Source organism: Polypterus senegalus, chromosome 3, assembly GCF_016835505.1.
Source record: "Polypterus senegalus isolate Bchr_013 chromosome 3, ASM1683550v1, whole genome shotgun sequence".
NCBI classification, from domain to species: Eukaryota; Metazoa; Chordata; class Cladistia; order Polypteriformes; family Polypteridae; genus Polypterus; species Polypterus senegalus.
The window spans coordinates 107768672-107793543 of NC_053156.1; the positions used below are offsets into that span (position 1 = coordinate 107768672).

Sequence of the window (24872 nt, forward strand, 5' to 3'; positions counted from 1 at the left end):
CTTCAGGCTAAGATTCATTTAACAAGAGAGAAGAACAATGTATGGTCAAGATCTTTCGATAAGATAACTGTCCAACAAAGTCTTTTAAAGTTTCTGATGAGTTTTTCCATACAATGTGGATCTGTAGTCAGGTTGTCTGTGTCAGTCTGAGAGATGCAAACAACCCTCATACCTGGCCATAAAACTCTTCTCTATTTAAATCATGTTGTAATGTATTCAATTTTAGCATGAGCTTGACTTCCCATTCTTTTCTCTCTTGCTGTGTTCTGAAGTTGCCCATAAGCACTGTAACTTTAAAGTCCCTCGCACAGTGTCCATGGCTGTTGAAGTGGGCCGCTACAAGAACATCTATGTTGCCACGTTTAATGTGGAACCTGTGTAAATTCATTCTCCTACGGAGTGTTTGTCCAGTTTCTCCCAGATAGAGTGCAGTGTTAGGAGATTATTAGAACTCATTAAAAACTTCAAAATACTTTGTTGGACAGTTATCTTATCCAAAGATCTTGACCATACATTGCTCTTCTCTCTTGTTAAATGAACCCTAGCCTGAAGGAGTCTATTAATTTTTTACATGTAAGATTTCTCACTTAAAGATTTACCAATGTTTTCTTGTCCTAGTGTGTATATAAACACAGGGAACTAGGCAACACCCTAGTACTATTAAATATTAAATGAAATATTAAATTTAATATTAGATGTAATTAAAATATTAAAATACTTTAAGAGAATACAATGAAGGCTACCAGAAGTTTGTGAAAATTATGGTTTGTAACATTTTAATTTAAATAGTTCTGTAATGGCAGAGACAAATACCTATAATAAACAAGAAAGCAGCTCTTTCACCAAAAAAAAAAAATTCAAGTGTGATTTATCTATTTCTATGAAACAATCTAAGCAGTTATTTAACTGGCAGATAATTGGTTAACATTTCCCTTTTCTGTAGCAAGACCTTTTTGTAAAACTGGTATGGTGACATGAAGCAGCATTGATACGATTATCATTACAATCAAATTCTCTTACTCAGCACTAATACAAGATTTAGAGCAGAATCCCTTTAATCATATAGTGGTATGGGTTAATACAATGGGTAACACACTGTTTGTTTGACGTAATCATATCAGTAATGTTTGAGGGGAAATCATTTTCTACCACATAGTATTACAATCACATTTGTTAAGATAAAGCTTAATACACATTAAAAGTATAAAGTATAAACAAATTCCAATGGATGGATGTGATTATAGACTAATTTATTTGAAAAATATTATCAATAAATATTCAAAGAGAAAAGCAGTTGTGAGATACTAGACACATATCATCAGCTAGCAGAGAGACTTCACAACATTCTGAACTATAACTACTACTGTATATTTCCCAAGTAAGGATTAGGCTGGGAACCTTTACATATAGGTTACACTTACATTTCACAAGCAATCTAATGATACATTTACTTTCCATATGTAGCTGTTTTGTTACATATACCTCATTGAAAACAAATCTTACCTGTAAATTGGAGCTTTACATATTACATATTATACTGTATATAAAACACAAAAAACAAGTTGTGCTCTAAAATACATACAGTAAGGTCCTTTATCTCAGAAAGCTACATTGCTTCTGTGTTCAGTTCATAATGTGGCTATAAGGGTGAGACAGAGGGCAAACACAGACAAATGAGAAGGCAAACTATTTTTTAGATTTTAGATATACTCCTTTAAAGAAACAAATTCTTCACATCAAATGACACAGCTAAGTGAAATTCAGAATATGTTTTTTTTACCCTTTAAGAATATATATAGTTTCCAAATACATTAATATCATTGTCATTGCATAAATGATGATATACTGATGTCAACTTTATACAAATGAAGCAAAAGAGAAAAATCCCTTTTGACAAATGCACAGCATGTAGCCGTTTCTTATGTTACACCTAAGTGTCAAGTATGGGTGTTAGTTTCTAGCCAACTTATTGATAAACCAGTATTAAAAATTATTGTATTCTGCAAAAGTACAATTATCTTAGAATTTGTGAATAGAAAACCAATATTAAAGCTAAATGTGTATTTCTGCACAGCTTCTTAAAACTGCCCTTAAGTTGTTAATAATATAACTATGAAATATCTAGCCCACACTTACTAAGCTGATATAAAACAAGTAACACATTAAAAAATTACAGCATTTGTGCTAGAAGTATCAAAATAAAGCAAATGAGCTAGAATTATATGTAGCTACACATAATTGTGATATTATAACAATAAAATACACTAGGTTAAATCCAAGGCTTGGGAATGAGTATAACATATATAGACACAATTTACTGTAGGTATAATCAAAAAGGATGAGTTTCCGCCATTTATGCCAAAGAGAAAATTAATTTGAATATGTGCCTTCTTCAAAATGGGTTATGAGCCTCATCTTAGTGAACATATTTGGAACAAAGTAGAAAGCATTACTGACTGGGGCCTTATACTGGAGGTTTCCTATAGACCCCCAAATGCAGACAATAAACAACAATTAAACAATTAAACCTAATATGCACATTTCTAACAATATAAAGATTAAAACAAAAGTTTAGGGGGGATATTATAGTGATGTGGGCAATTAATTACTCAAAAATTAATTGGGAGAACCTTAAAAGTCGTGGTGTACAAAAGCAGCATTTCATAGGCGTATTTAGTGTTTTACAGTATATGTTAGAAGTAGCGACGAGTAAATTCCACGAAGATTGCTTCGCCATGAGTTTGGCAAAATCATGGAAAAGTTCGGGAAGCTCATCTGAACTAGTTCTGAGTGGATATTGGTCTTTTGAGTTTTCTTGAGGGCTAGGGAAGCTTCTGCCAACTATGCTGGACAAATTATTGGGTCCAAAAATGTGATCTGAGATGTGAGACAGCAGTGCCTCAAGCAACAAAAGATGCAAAGGGAATGAGTACCACAAACAAATCACAAAAATAGCCACAAACTGGCAATAAGTAAATTAAATATAGTTCATCATGCTCACAAAGTTCCAATCTTATGGCACATATTGGCCATGCCAGGAAGCAACAGTGTAGAACTGGCACTTTTCATTGTTTGAAGTTCTGGCTCCAGGAGCAATTTCCCCATGTGCTATATCTGTACAAATGCTTTGTACTTTATTTTTCCTTCAATAAGAAAGAAAATCTTGTAAACAGTAAGCTATCTTTTGTTATTATAGTTTAATATGGTCTGACACAAGATGAGCAAGAAGGGTGTATTCTTTAAGGTTTGTTTTGAGGTTGCAGCTGGACACAGACATGCAGTGCTGCACCATCAGAGCACAGGGATCACTGTTATAATGTACATCCAGTGGAAGGACTCACAATATCCTCATTATGGTCAGCTAATGCAATGTTTCTCAACCTTCATGGTGCCGCAGCTCTTGTTTTACTTTTTTTAAATTCATTGATGACCCACTAGCAGCCAACGCAAACCAACCCCTTAGAGAAGATAGCATGATCATTAGAGCAGGGGAATTCTCTTTTGGTTAAACTAGCGTAACTGTAAGTGCCGGAGGAGGTGTCTCCCTTGAAGAAATGAGCTCTCTTAGAAACAGGGAAAGGCAACCACTGATTCCAGGACTAAGTAGTTTGGGTTATCGGGAAAGATTAAAGAAATTGAAATTTTTCAATTTAAACAATGAATGATTAATAGGTCACATGTTTGACTATTTAAAGTTATGAAGGGGACTGATGATGGAACATGATTGATCTTGGTAGTGGTGTGCGGTACACCAGCACAAACAAGGCATTGGCAGATTTTTGTCTACCAGTGGAAAATTTCATATATCATTTTTACCAAAGTGTAACACATTAGGAAACTGCCATTGTTACTTGTGGCAGAAGAGACGCACATGGTGGGTAGTGAGTATTTTATTACCTTTTGGCACACCGGCATATGCAGGTACAGATGTGGAAATGAAAAAAGAAACTGAAGACTGCAGATGAGATGAGGCTGCCTCACATTCACATGACAAACAAAATAAATAGGTGCTTAGGAAAAAGGTACATGCTCAGTCCACAGGCTTCAACTTACTATAGTTAAATTTGGATGTTCACGTGCAATTAAGTAGCATTCAGCCTAAATGTCCTAACCCTGAAAGTGTGTTTACTGGAGAATATGCATGTTATAATAATAAATATGAACAGGGGACTCAGTTGGCAGTAGAGCTCCAGATATTTTTGGTTTAACTAATGTTAAAATTGTATTTTGCACTGTTATACCTTGTATGCGATATGACATAACACATTACATTTTTTTCTTGTCAGAACTTAAAACTATTAAATTTTGAAGGGGTCAAGTCAAACGCATGTCCAGTTATCACAAACCTATGAGCAGTTAACATGCTTTCTACAAAATGTTCATTATGCATTTTACAAATGATAAACGACTACACAACTGAAAATAATAAAAATTTGGAAAGTAAAATGATACAAACCAATGACAATTAACATATTGTGAGGACAAAGTGCTAACAGAAAATAAATTTGTAATGTGATTTAATGTAGCCATACAGCATATAGTTTATGATAAAAATAGTTTAAATTAAGTAGGTATGTAACATTTTTCCTTTTTTGCCTTAACAGCTCTGGCAAGAAGTATATTCATAGTGGCACTTCTTACAATGCATAACCCCCAAACTCTGAAACTGTTTTTATATATGATCATGTCTTCAGATTTTGAAGTGGAAATAATCCTCCACCACTGCAACTGGTTAAGAAGCCGATAAAACAGAGTATCACTGGTAATTTGTTCCACTTCAAACACTGATGATAATGATAATAAGGTAGCCCTGGATTAACTGTAAAGTAAAATGAGAAAATGTTTAGGGCTTCAGAATTTTTTTTAAAAAGTAAGAGAAAACTTTAAGCATCAAGTTATAAATAGGCAACAATAAATATTATTTTTGATCCTTGTACAGTATGATGAATTGTTGTAAATCTTGAAGGGTAGGAAGCAATGGAATGGAAAATGTTGTTTTATACAAACAATGTTTCATCATTAGAATGTCATTTTTAAAAAATGTCCACCAACATCGATTTCTGTAGAAAGATGATTTTGAAAATCAGTAGTGTTACAAGTGTGAAAGCTTTCCTAAGTAGGATATACTGTAGGGCTTAGTTTGAAAACCTCTGCTGAGGCAGTATTCGGTCAATGGAGATGTACATTTTCTTTGGTTTGTCTTTATGTAATATTTTCATGTTCATAAAGATGTTTTGAAAGGCAATATTAAGATCTAGATAGACTTATTTGTTTTTGTTCAAACCAAAAACTAAAAATAAAGTAAAAATAAAAATAGCAACCAAAGAAATTGTGAAGAATAGCTCTTTGAATATTTATTTTTTACTGTCTGTCATGTTTCATGTGTTTTACTGTATAGTTTATACCGTAGAAATATTCAAAGATTCTATGCCTCTTTAAAGTCCTTTATATTTTATTATTTTCAACAATAAAGATATCTTGGATATAAACTAATCAGATCAGCTTATTAATCTTTTGTTATTATAATTGAACATGGTCTCATTCTGACACAAGATGGGAGATGCAATTCACTCCGTTTAAAAACTACTTAAAACGTGTTTGTTCAGGAAGGCATTAAACATTAGCAGATTTAACATTATTTGACTTTTTGGTGTGGCGTATATCAAATTTGCAGTTCACACTTGGCGATTTTGTCACTGCACCATGTCAAATTATACAACTGAAAATGGCAGCCCATGTCACTTTTAGTAACTGAGCACCAATCTTTGAACGCAGTCATGCTCTTCCTTTTATATGACAGCCAATTGCATGCTGCTTGAAGGAGTATGTGATGTATACAGGATTTTCGGCTGCAGAAAGTTCATAGCAATCTCCGTCCTTGTTCCTTTTTTCCATTCTGTTTTAGTCTTTATTCCTTATTGACACATTCTATGCATTGTACTTCCAGCTGAACATTCATTGGTTCTCAATATTTACATGCAAGGAACCCATTCCTCCAAACAAAGAAAAAACCAAACATGCTGGTTTTATCCTAGCTAGTTGCAGACTATTTGGTGTCAGTTGTTGGGTATGTCACATTAGCCAACTGACTCCATGATATTATGTAAAAGAAATCTATGATAGAAATTAGCTGGATAAGTCATCTAATGTGATATAGCCTTTACCCTACCACTGATCTGTACTTTGTTTACCCCTCTGTCCATATGCTCGGGATGGTTTGTACTTGTATGACAAAAATCTGTTATTTGTTCAGGGTTTTCTTGTAGTATTTGTATTTTTGCATTTTATTCTGGTTTATTGTCTGTTATTCTAATTCAAAGCTTTGTGTTTTATAGTTTTATCTTCATTTAGCATTTTATGCTGATGATTATTTTATATCCAATGTTGTGTATTTGACCTTTTTCTGCTTCTTCCCTGTTGCTCATTTTGAAATTATGTGACATGCTTTGAGCAAGGGAAAGGCACTCTATAAGGAAAATGTATTATTACAATTATTATAACTACTGCTGTAGCCGATTATGATGGTCTTTATGAAAACCTATGGAACTGGGCCAAAAGAAGCACGTGAAAAATGGATTCAGTTTGAGTACATGCACACAGATTATACTGTGATACTATTTTATTATATTAAGATATATATTTTTGACCATACCACCCACCCAGTGGCGTAACTGGGGGGGCTAAAGGGGGGACATCTGTCCCTGGGCTCAGCATCCGGGGGCGCCAAATTGATTTACGAAACTTTACAATGAAATGTTTTCCATTCTTAAATACACTAAAAAGTAAATAAAAAACATTTGCATACTCAGTTCATCACTCCATGAGGATATCTTTTTCCTATGTTTTTTGTCTCTTTCTGATATCAAAGCAAGTATTAGTTATATACCCATCAGACAATAATTTATCCCCTCCACTACTCTAACATGCTTGACTCCCACCCAGAAACATTTTTGACGTTATTAAACAGGTCACACGACAGACATGAGGCATTAGTGTATCATTGTCTAAGTTGTTGCAAATATATATTTTCGAACTACCATTGTTGTCTTAATTATTTTACTTCGTTATATCTTTATAAATTTAGCTAAAACTTGAAAATATACGCATAAAAGTGCTTTAAAAAAATTTAATATTTAAAAATTCAAAACTATTTAAAATAAAAAATATGATTTTTTTTTCTTAAAATACTATTATTTTAAATACATTTTTAAAAATTTTCTTTCCCTTCCCCATTGCATTTTGGAAAACAGGAGGGGGCGCGAAATCTTCAGTTGTCCCCGGGCGCTGAAAACCCTAGCTATGCCTCTGCACCCACCCCTAGCAAGAAAATGGTAACACAGGTGGAAACCAGTCAAGGAAATATTTTTGCACTGTTTTCACTGAGAGCCATAGAAACATGGAATAAATAGACATTATTGTAGTAGTTTGAGGACCACTCAAAGCTCAACTTAATCAAAATTATTCTACTGGTCTAATAAACAGTGACAATATATCCAGAGGTAGCAAATATTTTGCACAGGAAAAAAAAATTAGCTCTTTAATATTTTACATGAATTATAGGGTTATTATTGTCACATGTACAGAGTGCAGTAAAATTCTTACTTGAATGATCTAATAAAGAGCAATTTGTTACTCCGTGGAATCAATCTAAAGACATCACTACAGAAGCACTTTTTTGGAATAAAACAACTAAAAACATTCTGAGGATAAAACATACAGAAATAGCAGACTGCCTCTCAAATCTTTACATGTACTAAACATGTTTCAAATTCTACCAGAACTACTAACTGGTATTAGGAAGTAGAAACAGTCTTACAGAAATTGAAACACATTTAACAATGTATCAGGCTCGATCTAACCTGTACTTCTATCCAGCATATGCCTATGTGACACTTACCCCACAGTACTGATCATCATTAAATATCTGAGGTGGAAGGGGATTCCCTTGTGTAGGAAGACATTCCTTAGGAATGTGCTTATACATCCACATTCTCTGGTCCTCCAACATGGTTATATCAATTTCTTCAAATGAAATCTTGTTTGCTTCAAGAAATCTAACCACATCTTGCTGTCTTTTCTTGATCTATATATTACAAGAGGAAATCATAGTAAACTTATACATTTCTGAAGAGATCAACTGTACTGATGGGCATTAATATAAAGTGAATTATTATAAAATAATGTGTGCCCTTTGCTTCTTTTTCATTTACATTTACACAGATAACCAAAAAAAAATCTTTAAAAAGAATGTACATAATTATGATCACATTTTCTTTTACTATCAACTGGTAAACACTTCACATGACGGTTGTTACATGTTGGATGATGAAAAACAACATTTACCACCTATGATATAAAAATGCATACACTACACCTCAAAACAGATTAAATAGTAAAACTAGGTAAAACATAATTGTACAAGTCATTTTACAATGTAGTTTAAAATAAAATCTGATCCACCCTATTTCCCCAATTATTGCATATTTTTCAACGGCGAATGTCACATCTAACAAAACAAATCAGATAACACATCAACAAAACTTAGGATTTTTTTTTATTTGAAGAAAACAACATTGCATATAATAAAGTTTCAAGTTGAAATTATACATCAAGTGACTTCATAGTAAAACTAGAAAAACAAAAATGAAAAAAAAAAATTTAAAAAATTATAAAAGGAAAGAAACTAAACAGAATTCAACACTCACCAGTGAGAAAGAGAGTAGAATCATTAGCATGGGCAAAAGTAAGTTAGAAGAAAAAAAAAAAAAAAAATGCTTATTCTAAAATTTTATTGAATAATTATTGCAATATTTTAAAAAAGGTTTGAACAGATCTTGTATGTGATAATTAGATTTTTTCCAATTTCATATAGTATGGAACATCAGTTATACACTGACTTATAAAAGGTTGATTGGGGTTCTTCCATTCGAGCATGATAAGTTTATACGGTTTATATGCTAGTAGTGTGGTATAGGCAATTACAATCAATTTGTCCTTCTCCACTTTAAACCTATGTACACCAAACACAGCTCATAATGGGTTTAGGAGTGCTTGTGACACCATAGCTGTCTGATAAACATTCAAAGGACAAATTACTAGTGGACTTTGTGGTGTAACAACCCCCTTGGTGTTTAAGTGGAGAAGATGATCTAAAATAATAAACCTGCAGGACTCCTTTAATTCATTCTCTTAGACAAACTGGCAATCTCTGTGCTCATCTTACCGTACACATTAAAGTGCTCACTAACAGACAATTGGTCTCCACCTACAGATCTTTTTTAAGCTTCTTCTTACTCCTCCTGCAATTCTCCAGACTATGCATTGTGTATCAAGATGTTCACTTTATTAACCCAGTGATGTATTTAGCAATGGGTTGAAGGGCTTGCACAGATAAACTGGAATATTAAAATATTAATATTCACAGATATATTTAATACAACCCATCCATCCCATTTCTGTACCCACCTTCCAATTCAGTGTAAATGGAGGCTGTAGTTCATACTTGCAGGCACTAGTCAAGAAACTCCTTGCCAGAACATAAAGCACACATTTGCACAGTGCCATTTTATATTTACCAATTAATCTAAAATTCACATCCTTGCAATACATGCGGAAAGCAGGGAAAGCATGCAAAATGTATTATGAACAAACCTGGAATTAAATCCAGTCTATTGTAGCTGTAAGAGTGTTAACAAATGTACCACCATACAGTCCAATTCACAATAAATTTCCAGAAGGGAAAAATAAACTAAGCCTAAAGAAAATATCTGTCACTCACTATCTTCATAAAGATTAACTTAGAGAAGAAATTGAACAAGATATATCAAAAAATAGTCAATAAATATATGCATGAATACTATATACTGTATATCCACATGCACTGTAGTTATCAAGAAGCAATAAGCATTTGAATCAGAATATCTAACTTTAGGGTCACCGGACTAGCTTGGCAATACTAAATTAATTAATTGTATGATCTACCCATGCTTTATACCAAGCAAGATAGCTAGAGAGCTGCACTATAGTTTAATAGCATTTGCAAAAAGACAAGTACTTATACCATGTCACAATTAAGAATGCCCGCAACCATGGAAACAAGATGCACCAACTGATGGCCATACACTACCACATCCAAGCATCTTGAAATGTAAGCACGACACATCGTTCCAGGATGCTGCCTCTATCTACTTCTTGCTTTGTAATTACCACATTCTGTATCATTCATTACATATGGAATTTGGTTCGATTCCTGGCCAACTCAGAGGGTAAAGATTTTGCACATTCCCCCTGTGGCAGTGCTGGTTTCTTCCTGTACTTTGGTTTCCTTTCATATCCTGAAGTTATGCATGTTACACTGTATGGTAAATATATGAAAAGTCTATGGCTGGCCCAGTACAGCTAGATAATGAAGAATGAGATAGATGGCATACCCATTCTTCATAGGGAGTGCTATCGTTAGTTCTTGCTTGTGCATAGTGCAATCAAAATGGCTTCTGCTTTAACCCTGAACTGGACAAGCAGTTTCAAAAATTCCTAAAAGTGATTCCCTAATAATAAATTATTAAATAGAAACCTGTACTTGTCCAGACTGCTAATTATATAACAATTAGAATTATGCACTGAATATCACTAAATGTAAATTGTGTTGGACTCTACAACATGCAACACATTTGCTCTAAAATTATCAAACTCTATATGTATATGCATGAAGTGTTCTGGACATGTCCAACCGGGAGGAGACCCCGGGGAAGACCCAGGACACGCTGGAGGGACTATGTCTCCTGGCTGGCCTGGGAACGCCTCGGGATTCCCCCGGAAGAGTTAGAAGAAGTGGCCGGGGAGAGGGAAGTCTGGGCATCTCTGCTCAAGCTGCTGCCCCCGTGACCCGACCTCGGATAAGCGGAAAAGGATGGATGGAAGTACCGTGAATGAAATAATAAACTGTGCACTTTTAGTTTAGTGCTTTAAATCATTAACCAAAATAAAGCATAATGACAGCACTTTAAACATTATACTTATTGAAGGTAGATCTATATTGGCATGCTATCAAGAAATTTCTTTTGATAGCAGTAATCTCAAAAAAGTTTAAAGTCAGCATTGAGTGCAAATCCACTCAGTAAACATTATTTATTGATGTTCTTTGAAGGTCATGCATATTTTAAATATAATGCACATTGCGGACATCAAAGCTACATTCTGCCAAGTGCATGTTAGCATCAACTGAAAGGTCAGTTTAGAGGGGTTATTATAATACTACATGTATTATCCTATTTTGCTATTTTGTGTGTGCTTCTTTAAATAAATACATTAACTCTCAATATAAAATGTTGACTATACTAAATTCACCAGTTGTTGTAAATGTTCAACCACCAGTTTCATTCATAAAGACTCCCAACTTAAAAATTAACCTTATATGGCTTGAAGGGAGAAAGTTGCTTCTGAAACGTAATGCAATTTAAATAGCACCATTTGCCGCAAATTTCTAAATGTCAGAATAGCAGTTTGCCTTGTGAAATTCCTATGTGAACAAACAGTTTACTGGCTGGTGAAATTGTTTTTCATTCTTTATCATCCTTCTCCAAGATTAATCTAATGCAATTCAATGGACCCTTAAAAAAAATTAAATAAATAAATAAATAAGCCATTTGTTTAAAATATTAAAAGGATTTCAAGTAGGACTTAACTATAACCAGTTACATACAAATACATTATAAACAGAAATGCTGCAAGAGATTTTAAAACAGCAAATCAGCTTGGGCAGCAAAACCTTTTACTACATGATAGTCTGCTGAACAAAACAAAGAGGGGAGTCTTTATAACATAAACCAAGATTGGCTGGATGGATGAACGAATGGAAAGAAGGATAGGGCAGCTAGGCACCGGCCCCAAGGTGTCTGAACTATAGACAAAATGCCACATCATATTGTTTATCATTATGCACTAGTTACAGTGAAAAAAAAATTACCAAAGTAATTTCTTTATAAGAGGAGAAATTTTCAATTTATTCTCAAGTTTATTTCCACTTATGGGCTCAAGTTTAGTTAATTCCTGCAAAGGGAGTTTAGATAAGAATTTTGGCATAGTGTCTGCAGCAGATTATCTGCTGCCAAACAGGTCTTGAAAAATGGAACTGGCAGGGGAAGAGACTGGGGGAGGACACTGTCCTTGCATAAACAGGTTTTATGGAAGGTACCATGTAGAGATACTGAAGTGATTAAGGGATAAGAGCAAATGTCCACCACCAGAGTTTCAAAACCAAGATTAAAGAGTAGAGGGGACATCATTGTCTAGCCCCCATGGATATGGGAAACGGGTGAGAACTATTTGACTTAGTAAGACTTGTTGGGCAAGGCTATACTGGAGCTGCCATTTATAATGCGTACAAGGAGAGAGCGGTTATCCTCTGCATATGTTTAGCTAATCATCTGGTGTCTAAGTTTATTAATACTAGAATTACCAGGGCCTATGAAAAAACTCGTAGATCCGTCCCACCTTAAATCGCTTCTCACCTCTCTGTCAGTGTCTTTTGTCCTTTAAATGTGTTGATAAGCAGCAAGCAGTCTGCTATCAAAATCCCCCACCGGCACACAGTTTTCCCAGCTGAAGTCTGTTTACCTGTGTGTCAGTTGCTTGGAGTTGTATAGAGTGAGAAGTCAAGCAAAATCACACCTTTTATAAATACTATATCGTTATTTGGAACACATGCATTTCATGTGTGTTCTGTGTATATATACACTGAGTATCAGAGGTGGGTAGTAATGAGTTACATTTACTCCGTTACATTTACTTGAGTAACTTTTTCAAAAAATTGTACTTATGAGTAGTTTTACTGCACCATACTTTTTACTTTTACTTGAGTACATTTGTGAGGAAGAAATGCTACTCTTACTCAGCTACATTGGGCAACACTCGAATCGTTACTTTTTTCTCCCATTAGATAAAGTCTGATAGACAATTTTCAATCTGCTCTGTAGCGTATGCTGTCAAGTTGCACACACGCCTTCCATTGTGTCTCAACTGCGATTTTAGTTCCCTTTCCTTTCCTTTCTCTTTCTCAGATCGCTTTTCAGAAGGAAGTCAGTTTCGTAGTTTTTATGAACAGTTCGAAAGTGCCTTTCCACATTTTCCTTCTTTGCAATGATGAATATGAATAGCAATGATATATTGACAGATAGCTGTATTTTTTGCCCATGATGATGATTGGCTTATTAGCCTGGAACTATGTACGGAGTTGGGCAAGACACTGAAAAACAGACAAAGTCGGGCTATACCTGTTCACATATAGAATTTAACAATGACTGGATTTCTGGTTATAGGCACCTACCAGACAGAATTTGCCAGCAGGTCAGGAATATCACAGCCACGCTGCATCATGCCTGCTGTGCTGGAAGTCATAAACCAAATGATGAGGCACTACATTCAATTTCTGTATGGTGTGGGTGTACAAGTAAACAATTTTATTCAGTGTCTGATTTTAACATAACCAGCACAACTGACTGCATTCTTGCTGCAATAAGGGCATTTAGCAAGAATAATGCCACTTTTGTTAACCATAAGCAGTTCCATTCCATTAACACACTCATCTGTGATGCTAAGATGAGACTGACAAATGTCATCTCAATTACAGATGCCATTTGCAGATCGAAAGCAGAGAGTGCAGATGTTCTTTCTCCTTCTCCCATTGTACTTGCACTCTGCCTGCAACAAGCAATCTGCTTCTTTGTCCAAGACTGGACCTTTTCTTCTTTAATATTTCATACATGGTGCAGCTGGTAGAGCTCATGGCATTCATGGCAACAGTAAAATGTTGCCATTAAATGTATTTGTGCTTGTTGGCGACACCTGCACTTAGGTCACCAAATAAAGGTTCTTTGCATGCCTATAATTTGTTTCTTGCACTCTTCAACATTTTTGTTTTTTGAATTCATTCTGTTGTTGCAATTATCTCACCTTACAGGTAGATCTATTCACTGTATGTATGAGGTTGATTAGCATGGTCCATACAGGAGTATTTCAGGATGGCAAACGAGCAAGTTTCTAGGCACGGTCACACACATTTACAAGATGACTGATTTATAAAAGTAAAAATGCATACAAATGTGTATATGACAAGTTTTATATATCATTTTTTATTTTTTTAGCGCAGTACGTATTTATCAGATTTCTGATGTGCACATTGCTTTCACACTGGAATCCACACAGAGTTTTAAAAATAGAATCCTGGTTTAGGTGCAAACTAAGCCTTCAATGTTCAGGACCAATGAGGCTTAATTCCTATACCCTATCAGAGCAGAAAATGGCCTTTACGTTGTGGATGTACATGGTAGTTTTTCTCCTCACAGGTTAAAATGCTAAATCAGAAGTGTAGATAATGTTTTCAGATAATGTCTTACAGAGTTAAACAATAATATGAATCCATTTACCTTCAACATTTGACTTTTAGTTTTTTTTACATTGCTTCTGTTCATTGATTGGAGGATGAGAATGCAGTCACAGTGTAAATACTGTTTAGAGTTTACTTTCAGTAGGTCAGTGTTGCTCTGCAACTGCATGCAACACTTATCTGTACCAAACTGCGCAGTGTTTGCACATTTCAGTAGATTACCCAAGCCTTGTTTTCTCTTATCTCACTGCCTCTTCAGTATTTTCTGTTCCTCCAGCTTTGGTGTCTTTTGGAAATTTCACAACTTTAATCACTATATCAGAGTCAACACATTAGCAGTCTGCTTTACCCTAGGTGTAGCATTCTTCTCTTATGTAATCTCTAACCTTGCTCACTCATGTATCCAGGAGAAACTATTGGTTAACAATCACAGGAATCTACTGGGATTTATTCAGACAGAGATCTTAACCCTTTTCTATATGAAAACACAATGGCAAGCAGCATAATAAGTGCTGCATTAATTCTATTTATTAAACTACTACTTTACACAGCAAAAAAGATGTCTGAAAGACACAAGAAACACTATAGAACAAAGCGAAAAAAAGAACAGTGAAATACAAAGATAAACATATATAAAGACAAAAACAACTGCATTTATCTGTTCTTAAAACCTACTGTAAGCTCCTGAACACTGTTCTATTCCTTCTTCAAAGCCACTGGAGCATACTACTTCTTTCAGGAATAGAAATGCATGTGTGACAAAGGCTGTACACATCTGTATCTGGTGGTAATCAGACAATTTTCTCCTTGACTTTAAAGATGGCAACCCCCCATTATTTCAAATACTGGCCAATAATTCAGTCCCTTTTTTAAATGTTACACCTAATAAAAAGTTCTCTGAAATTATAAAAATGTGTCTTTTATGAGTACAATTTGTGTGCTTCATCTGACAATTTTCTGACTTTGTTCATACTTACACCAAGTTGGTAATTTCCTAAAAATGATATAATAATAATAATAATAATAATAATAATAATAATAATAATAATAATGTGCCACTGCCAGGTTTACTCATCACCAAAAAACTCATGACCAGAATTGTACATCCATGCACTTGTGGAAGAAAATTAGGACATAGGGCTCACATAGTCATCTTAAAAGTATAAAAGGGTTAATACACATTGGAAACCTGTTCAGGCAAATCAGGAAACCAGGCAAAGGTCAAGTGAACAACAAAGACAAGATTTTACCGGGAGCAGGTTGATATAATACGCCATATGTATGATAAGGGATCAGCAGATGTCCTGTAAATAATAAAACTGGACAGTTGTCACATACATCGAGGGTTCAAGGGTAATGTCTAAACTAAAATATATTGAGGAACAAGGATATAAAGGACTTTTATTTAAGCTGGTTGTGATTTATGCTAAACACCTCATGTCTTTTAACCAATCAGATTAAGCATTAATCAGCATTGTTATATTAGTTCAGTTATCAAGGAGTATGAGCTTCTGCTTTCATTCGGTGATCATTCTGACCATGCTGTAATAGACTACTTTTGAAGAATGCTCCCTCTAAAGCATTTTGCCAAGGAGTAATTAAAAGATACAATGAAACGTTTTTTTCTCTTGCCTGCTTTCTTTAATTTAGATGTTAATTCCTACCACACACTTGAACCAGGAATTTATGGTTAGTTATTGGGAATTGAAAATTTATTTGTGCCTCCTACCTCTTTTATTAATTTTCATTAATTAAGCTGTAGTCATGTGCTACTGTACATAAAGTAAAAGTGATATCACTACTTAAAAACTGGGTAAAACAAGATCACCTCTGAATTTTTCCATTTGCACATAAATAGAATGTATGTGAAATTACCCCAGTGGGAGACTCATCTCTCCCACAACGCCTGAATGTAGCATAAGTCACCCACCCAGAACTGTCAAATTTCTGCATCAGGATGTGCAGTGCACAATTACCATCAATAGTGTCTAGCTTTAAATGTAATGTTTGGAAGAGGAAGAGTATCAAATGTCTACTAAAAGTGTAAGTAAATTAAGTTATATGCTTTGCTTCAACCTCCTTCTCGAATTTGCTTTTCAGAAAGGTCAAATATGGGGAAAATCTGCTAAACCTGTGTAGTCTATTACAATTTTCCTAATTATACATGAGACAAAATTTCTTCTTGCTTCTTGAGGTCAAATCAAATTAACAACTTTCTAGTTACAATGTAATTCTTCTTTCTGAAGGGATTGATATAATATACTTACTTTAATTTCATACAGCACCGTTGGTAAAATTCAGGCAACACCATTTTTAGTCTTCAAGGCATTTAGCGCTGCAAACTGCTATTAAGTAAAATTATGCTACAGACTCGGAAAAGGATATTTTACTAATAAAAACCAAAAAACACCCTATGTTGTATGATTTTCCAAACAAATATAGACACCTCCCCTTTGTAGGGACACACTCTTAGTAGGTTTATCAAAAATATCCCCAAAGATGTGCATGTTCAGTTGACTGGCAAATCTAAATAGGCACAGTATGTGAGTGGACCTAGAGATGTCCTGCAGTCCAAGCTATGGGGATAGATTGCTGGACCCCACAGTAGTACTAGATACAAAAGATGTGGTGTTACTAATGATTTGTTCAGTTTTTAATTTAACAAATGTATAAACCGTGTATAGAGAAATACTTCTTTATTCTTCTGCATCTAGAAATGTTGTTTCTTAAGCAAAAGTTGCATGCATAAGACAGATCAGTCATGATGAACTTGTATTCTTAGACAGGAAAAATGCAGATCATTTACCTTGCACATTTGCTTAAACCAAAAAAAGCAAGCGTACGTTAAACAAGCAGGAAAAGATGATACATGTAATAAGCTGTGACGATCATTTGAAATATTGTGAAGATTTATTTGGGGGCAGCCTAAATACCTTACTTCACTTCAAACTGCGAATTTCCCTGGTATTTTAAAGATTATAGCACATTGATTTAGTGAAAAGTTTGAACAAAGTGACATGAGCAGATTATAATACTACATACTGTTTATTTTACAGTTAGCTGGCATGTTAAAGTGACAGTTGACAATTTATGATGGTAAATGCTGTTAATTGTATGATGCAAGCAGGGCAAAACCTATAAGTTGACTCCTACCAAGTTCCTTTTGTGCCCTCCAACTGTGACCATATTGTCAAAAATATATCAATAAATCTTAAAAAAACTAATAATAATAATAAATACACAAACTCTCGTCGCCAATCCTCATGAAAGTGATCATTAAAAAAAAGGCTACTACCACATCCATTTCGATCAAAAACCACGTTGCAGAATGCACTGTCAGATGCGAGTAGGATTTTAGCCTCTGTTAACAACTTGTATTAATTATTAATCCTAGAATATCTCTTAAAACCATCCCCCAAGTTTATAGGATGGTTCCTGTTGTAGCTGGCTGTGTTCGTTCAACAGTCAACAGATAAGAATTTTAAAAAAGCCTCCATGGGTGTGATAGTGAACACACCCAACCGCCGAGACAAGTTAAACGAGAACATGCCATTAAGGCTGTTAAATACAAATCATGATAATTGAAATCTAATGTTTTAATGTACTTGTTGTAATTAAGTAAGTATTTTGCAAATGCCATTAACCTTGTACGCAACTGTATTTTAGAAAAGTGCCACGATTACAGTGGTACTAAAGTAATAGGTTTCGCAATATACGGGATACGCCTGCTGTAAATTAGAAATTATGACAGCGGGGAGGGGCACTTCAGGATAAATGTTCACATTGGAGCAACTCCAATTACGCGATGAATTCCAGAAAATACTATATTCACCTGAAGGTACGCAGGTGCGACCTTGCAAGTAAACATTTTAGACTACACAATGCTGAGGGGGAAAAAAAAAAAAGAAACGCATAATATACAATTCATTTAGTCATTCTTGCAAAACAGAGTTGTAGAATAGTGCGATGGCATTTACGAATGCACAATTCAGAAAGCGGCACATTTAATTTAACAAAGATTAAAATTGTTTAATAAACAAAATGCATAAGGAAATACGATTCAGGAATGCGCAACACGTTTAAGGAAAAGATAAATGCTAAAAGTGAACACTTAAAAAAAATCAACTCTAATGTCAATATAAAATGATTTTTATACATAAAAAGGGGTATAGTGCACGACTCTTATGCACTGTCTCCATACAGGAATGCTTCATCATATTTAAAACGGAACGCCTACCATATTATAATCCTACATTTGGCGAGGATTATATACACAACTATATTACATACATCCTGAAAATGAACTGCACTCGGGGCAGATGACACAACTAAAACACTTGCCAAATCGAGAGAAAATACAATAGTCATAACCTAAAGTTATACATAAACGGCACTAAATATATACCTGCAGCAGCAACAAGCGCTTTCTCCAGGATAACACTTACCGCTAAAGAACCAGATGAAGAAGCGACAAAAATGCGAATGACCATTATTAATAATTAAATGATGTCGAGGTCTGTTCAGCAACGGAAAAGATTTCCTCTTAATTATCCAACTTGCATGTGATAGCTGCAAAGTCACTATTTTGCGCTTTGTCAGTTACAGCCAGGTGCAAATGAAAGCGCTAACCTAATGCTTTAGTATTATTATAATAACGCGCCCATCTGCGTTCACAGCTCTCTCCACCAGCAGGCACTAATGGGTTTCAGGGGAGCGTTGAAACCCGCCTTCTAAACTCCGCTTCGCACCAATAAACTTCAGGACCAGTGCATTATGGGTGATGGGGTTTTTAAGGTTGGTGTGCATGTATGCCATCGTTGTTGAAATGTAAGTTCCAAAAACTACAACTCCCAGCATAAGAAAAAAGATGACGTTACATCAACAAAATCCCTAAATGCGAAAGGTATCAAAAATGGAAGTGAAGACAAGCTAACCGGCTAAAACAGGACGAGTCAGTGATGTAGAAATTACTAGCTCATATCTACGATAAAGTATGTTTGTAACTAAATAACTTTGAATCAGCAAGTGGTATAAAATATTGACACCTGTTCGTTAGTTTATTTAATATGAGTGTACGTTGAGGAGTCATGCCACCGCTTTATTCAATCTCAGTGGGATACAGAGACAGCGTGCTGTCTTTTAAGCGGGTATCTTATTTTGAATTAAGTTATTGGTGTTAATGGACAGTGTCATTATACTGAAAGTCTTATTCCATCTTTTATTCTAACGAGTCAGGTTTATTGTTTTACCAACGCAGAGATTACTTTGTGAGTACATATCCGCTGAAAGATTTGTTGTTTTGGGAAATTTAACCACGTGCAAATAGTACAAGGTTTATCCGTTGACCTAGTTGTTTGCTCCATCGTTGACTGGCAGTTGGTAAACTAAGAAACCTCAAGAGTCCAGATTCTTACGAAATACCTATCAATGCATTCATTTTCTATACAGGCTTTATCCTGAGCAGGGCTGTGGAGGAGCAAGATGAATCATAATTCCATAAATGATATATCAGTTGGAACTTTCATAAAATATATTTTGAGTTCATGGTTGGAATTACATCTTGCAGCCCTCATGGCCCTCCCATGAAGGTTGCTCTTTTTTTTTTTTTTTTACTTGTATAATTATATTTTGTGCAGATGTGTATCTGTCAGATTGAAAACCATGAAATCAACAGCAAGGCGATTGAGGCATTGAGTACAAGTGTGCAAAGGAACGTATATAAACAGGAGGAACAAATTATGCAAAGTTCTGTTTGTTGTCATATAAACTAAATGTTAAAACATTAAAATATTCAAGAATTAAAAATGTGCATACTGTATAATCTTGGCAAATTCCAAAAGCAGCCAATTACTAAATGACAGACTGAAAACTCAATTGCATCCCACAAACTCAAAGAAACATATCAGTTGCTGTATTCACCTGATTATCAGAAATCTACATCTTTAGACTGTTTTATATGGACTGTGCTCAGGTGTACTGTAATATTAGATGTCCAGCTGCAACTCAACCCTCAGAAAAAGTGGGTTTGGAAGATGGAAGAATGGATGGACTGTCTTTTTTGAATGCAGTGGAATAATCAGCTGCTTATGATCAGTGTCCAAATGGCTTGGTGCAATTTTTCAGATTCCAGAGTTTAAGTATTTTTATATCAGACATGAGGAGTGATTATTATGAGGCTGTCATCCACAGGCACCCTGATGCTAGACACCATCCCTTGATCAGATGACCTCAGGTTCAGTGGAATAAAAGGGACTGAGTGAGTGAGTCTGTGAGATGACAGGGTCATTTTGCTTTGTAGCATTTTTATGCACTTATTTTTACTTGCTCTGTGTTTCATATGTGGAGGAAGTATTGTTTTAATGAAAAAAATCTGCTTCAAGTTTTCAAAGGAAAAACATTTTTTGATACTTCTATACTGTTGTGAGCATTTTTAAAAGATGCACATCTGTGTTTCTGTTGTTGAATGGACCAATTCGTATTAAACATTGTGGTTAACTTGAACTCATTAATCTTCAAAATTGACTTGGTTTTGGGTTAATTCCATCTTTTCAGATCGAAACTTTTAAAGTTAGCAATAGCAATAACAACAACTGCTGAAAGCTTCACAAAATTTGCCATATGCATTTAGAACTTTGAAAGAAAGACTTGTGTGAATTTTGAGTTCATTCCTAAGCTCAGTCTGTTAAGATTTTAAAGCACATTTTTCAAACATAGTGTTCACAGCAACTAAACTCAAATTTCAAAAAAACACTAATTACATTTTATGGTGTTGTTAAATTACCAGGATCTATTTTTTGTGACAGAAACTTGCTTTTTCTACTTAAGATCTTTATGTGCAGCTTTAAGTTTGTGAGTTGGGATGGCCACTATCACAAAACTACCCCAGCTCCTCCTGTAATTTTTTTACATTTTGAATAGTAGTCTCAGTAGTCTCTCCATGACCACTCCGGATTACTCCCATGGTCAAGCTTTTGCAGCAAACACTTTTGTAGCAGTTTACTGGGCCTGCCAGTACCTTTCAACCAAGTCAGGAAATCCCACAGTAAGCATTTTGCAAAAGACCACCTTCTTCAGTCTGACAGATTCCTTTCCCTCTGCTGTCTGCTATTGGGTGCTAGAGTTTCCACCATCTGCCTTAAGGCCACAGCTTTTAGAAGCTGCTTCCACAATTGAGGTCTTGAACAAGGTCCATTCAGACTCAATGTCCCTGTCTTCACTCAGCATATGGAAAGTTCTTTTGGAGGTACTCTAGAAGGTTAACTCATCATGAACAGAAGCCTCAGCCAGTCATTTCCAGGACACCCTAACTGCTTATTTAGTATTCCCTAGTCACTACTAAGTGGTGATTAGTTAACAGCTTTATCCCATGTTCACCAGAGTGTCCAAAACATATGGCCTCTGGTTAGGCAAAATAAATACTGACAGTGACATTGGACCATGGTGCTCTGGTACACTTATAAGCCTCCTCAGGTTTGAGCAAGGTGTTTGTTATGGACATTCACAACTGACATGCCCTTCTGTTGGATGGGGGATCCCATCACTGTTGCTGAAACTACTATGGTGTTTTAAGGAGATCTGAACGGAGATGTTGCAAGCAGTTACCATTGTTGGGATATTGTAGTTAATGTGTCTATTCAGTGTCATGATGGTCCACATATTTAGTAAAAGTGTTCCTACTACAGAGGGATCCTAACAGGGCTGATCTTGAGTTTTATTTGTTACCTATATGAACACAATGTGAGCTGTTAGAATTCTCAGTATTAATTTGAATTTGTTCACTGTAGATGTTGGACTCTGTCAAGGCTGTATCTTGTCACTGCTCCAGTTTGTGGTATGGACAGGATATCAAGGCTCAGTTAATGATGTGAGAGTGTCCAGTTGGGGAAGTTAGGGATAACAATGTTGCTTAAAAACACCACCTTTCTGTGCAGTCAGTTTATGTAAAAGATTGGCTGGAAGGGGTGGGAATTGTTCCAGAAGTCACAGGTAGATGGGAGTGCCCTCACCGGGCATCTTCTCTGGGCTGTGGAAAAAGGGCAGTATACCAGTAGCGACAACTCCCCCTCTTGTTCCAGAGTGGCATTGCTTACCTCAGTTGAACTTGTCTGGGAACCCCAGACACACATGCATAACAGAGTTAATAAAAATTCACAGAGTTAAAGGTGAATTGATATATTAATTAGAAGTTTAAAGTTAAGCAAAAATGAGAGTCCAAATATTTCATATGATTAGTTACAGAAATAAGATATGGATAAAAAAAGAATAGATTTTCCTTTATAATGGGCTAAATGTGAAAAATATACCAAGTGGTCTTGTATCTTGCAAATACAGTATTTTGGTAAACTCATGCTGTATACTGTAATCATGCTGTAAATATGGAGAAGGTCATGTGCTAGCTACATGTAGGTTTTTATATTTCATTTTACTGTTTAATGTAACAACAACTGCTCATCTTTGCTTTTTTATCAACTTTCAATTTAGAGGTTGGTTAATAGAGATAGAAATATGTTAAAAACACAGGTCTATCTACCTGTTGCATCTGTACTTTTGTATTTTATTCCATATACAGTGGTGGGTATTGAAATTGCAAACGATAATTTGACTCTGATTCTCTGAAATTCCTGTGTTAGCCTGCAGGTATATAATAGAAAATTCAGCTTCATACATTGTGGGCATAGGTAGTCATCGTTAACTCCTCATCACACAAAGAACATTGTCAACAATATAGCATAACATCACATTCTCCAACCCACTTAATCCAATCCAGTATTGCAAGGGGCAATACGCTATCCTGGCAGCACTAGGTGCAAGGCATAAAATACACCTGGACAGGTACCAGTCTTTTACAAGACCAGTTCATTTAGACACCTGCAATCATACAAAGCCAATTTGGAATCACCAGGTGCCTCATGTATAAACGGTGCGTACGCACAGAAATGTTGCGTAAGAATGTTTCCACATTCAAATCACGATGTATAAAACCTAAACTTGGCGTAAAGCCACGCACATTTCAATGATGCTCATACCCTGTCGTTGCGCTTGGTTTTGCGGACTGGCGGCACCCAGCTTCAAAGCAGTGCTACTGTTCCTGTGTGGTTTATCATTTTTTTTCAGATCCACATCCCTGACGCCGCTTTATAAATACACTGAAATTAACCGCATATTGTTTATTAGTTTAATGCATCTGACTGTAATTAACCTGTAACAATATAATGGTTCACAGAATTGTCAGACTATTCTAAATACAATAGCTGCTTTAGTGTTGTTACTCTCACTGCACCTTTTTCTTTTTCTTTCAGCTGCTCCTGTTAGGGGTTACCACATCGGATCATCTTTTTCCATATTACTCTCACTGCACCACTCGGAGTATTTATATCACTGTATCTGAGTATGGAATCACAGGAGTACAGCAGCTGATCGGAAAGAGAATTATTGGTATACAGCATCGAGCACATGCTGCCTCAGCCATTCGCTATTTGAACTGGTCTCATCCGACAAACACTTCAAAATCTTTCCTGTTCGAACCTCGCAGTTCACAAACAGTTTCATCCCAAGAACTATACACGCACTCAATCACTCCATCAAGTGCTCTTTGTAGAACTGTTTGTACTTGAAAGTTTTCAGTGAGGTAATTGTACTTATGATACAGTTATAATATTGCACATCTTGAGCGACTTTATAAAGCGCGTATTTACATATGATGACAATATCATTTTTAAGATGAAATGCAGCAAAATATATTTATTATACAGATAAAACTTTAACTGCACGGTACCGCAGCACTAGCGAGTAATTTGCGCTTCGTTCATGGTTTGTTCCTGCCTCGCGCTGTATTCTTCTTGTGGCTGGCGCAACACTGGATGGATAGATGGATAGAATAATTAAACATTATGAAGATATTTCAATGATCCTTAAAAGTTTTGAAAAATCGGCGCCCTAAGCTTACAGATGGCTTAACGTCTATTACAGAGCTGATTGTGTGGCGACTGGGTATTTGGAGAAAGAAAAGGAAGGACAGGAATTGGGGGTTAGTACGTTTGAAAGAGACAGTACTTCTGTAATAAAGTATTTCATCGAAGTTCATGCATGGCGCAGCAAGCATCTTGCGTAAGACATGAACAATCACTGCGCCACCGTGTTACCATGTTTAATAACATGCTTTAACTCATATCATCATGAAAATGATTTCACATATACTTCTCAGTATTTTAATTATTCAGAGAGCTGTAATATCACAAATATAATGTATTCTGTGTCCTGTCGGAGGAAGAGAAAAAACAGAAGCACGTAGTGATTCACGCACATAGAGCACATAGAAGATCAAATACAAAACAAAGCATTTAACGTGCTACTTTAGTTACAATGGGATTTGAGAAACTAGTAAATTAAGCGATTTTAAGATGAAGTTTATGACGTTCTACTTTAATGACAACATAAACTAAGTGATTAAAGTGGAAATTTAGAGGTTAAAGTTGACATTTCGTGCTTT

The 24872-nt window shown here is 35.4% G+C and overlaps 2 protein-coding genes across 4 annotated transcripts in view; one reads left to right on the forward strand and one right to left on the reverse strand.

Moving 5' to 3' along the window:
* Positions 1 to 19093, reverse strand: part of sh3bgrl2 (SH3 domain binding glutamate-rich protein like 2) — a 77211-nt gene extending 58118 nt beyond the window's left edge. For 2 of the 3 annotated variants that reach the window (XR_005632958.1, XM_039747762.1), the window contains exons 1-2: positions 18829 to 19088; positions 7898 to 8083 (exon numbers count right to left, since the gene is read on the reverse strand). Coding sequence is in view for 2 of the 3 variants with exons in the window: in XM_039747762.1 (XP_039603696.1) it covers positions 7898 to 8083; positions 18829 to 18873 (231 nt within the window). In the remaining variant the exon portion in view is untranslated. Of the gene's footprint in view, positions 1 to 803; positions 4820 to 7897; positions 8084 to 18828 lie in introns of those variants that run through there. The other variant, XM_039747763.1, reaches the window with a different exon arrangement.
* A 194-nt stretch (positions 19094 to 19287) lies between these two features.
* The window catches only part of lca5 (lebercilin LCA5), a 142376-nt gene continuing 136791 nt past the window's right edge, over positions 19288 to 24872 (forward strand). The window contains exon 1 of the mRNA XM_039747767.1: positions 19288 to 19374. The gene's annotated coding sequence lies outside the window, so the exon portion shown is untranslated. The remainder of the gene's footprint in view (positions 19375 to 24872) is intronic.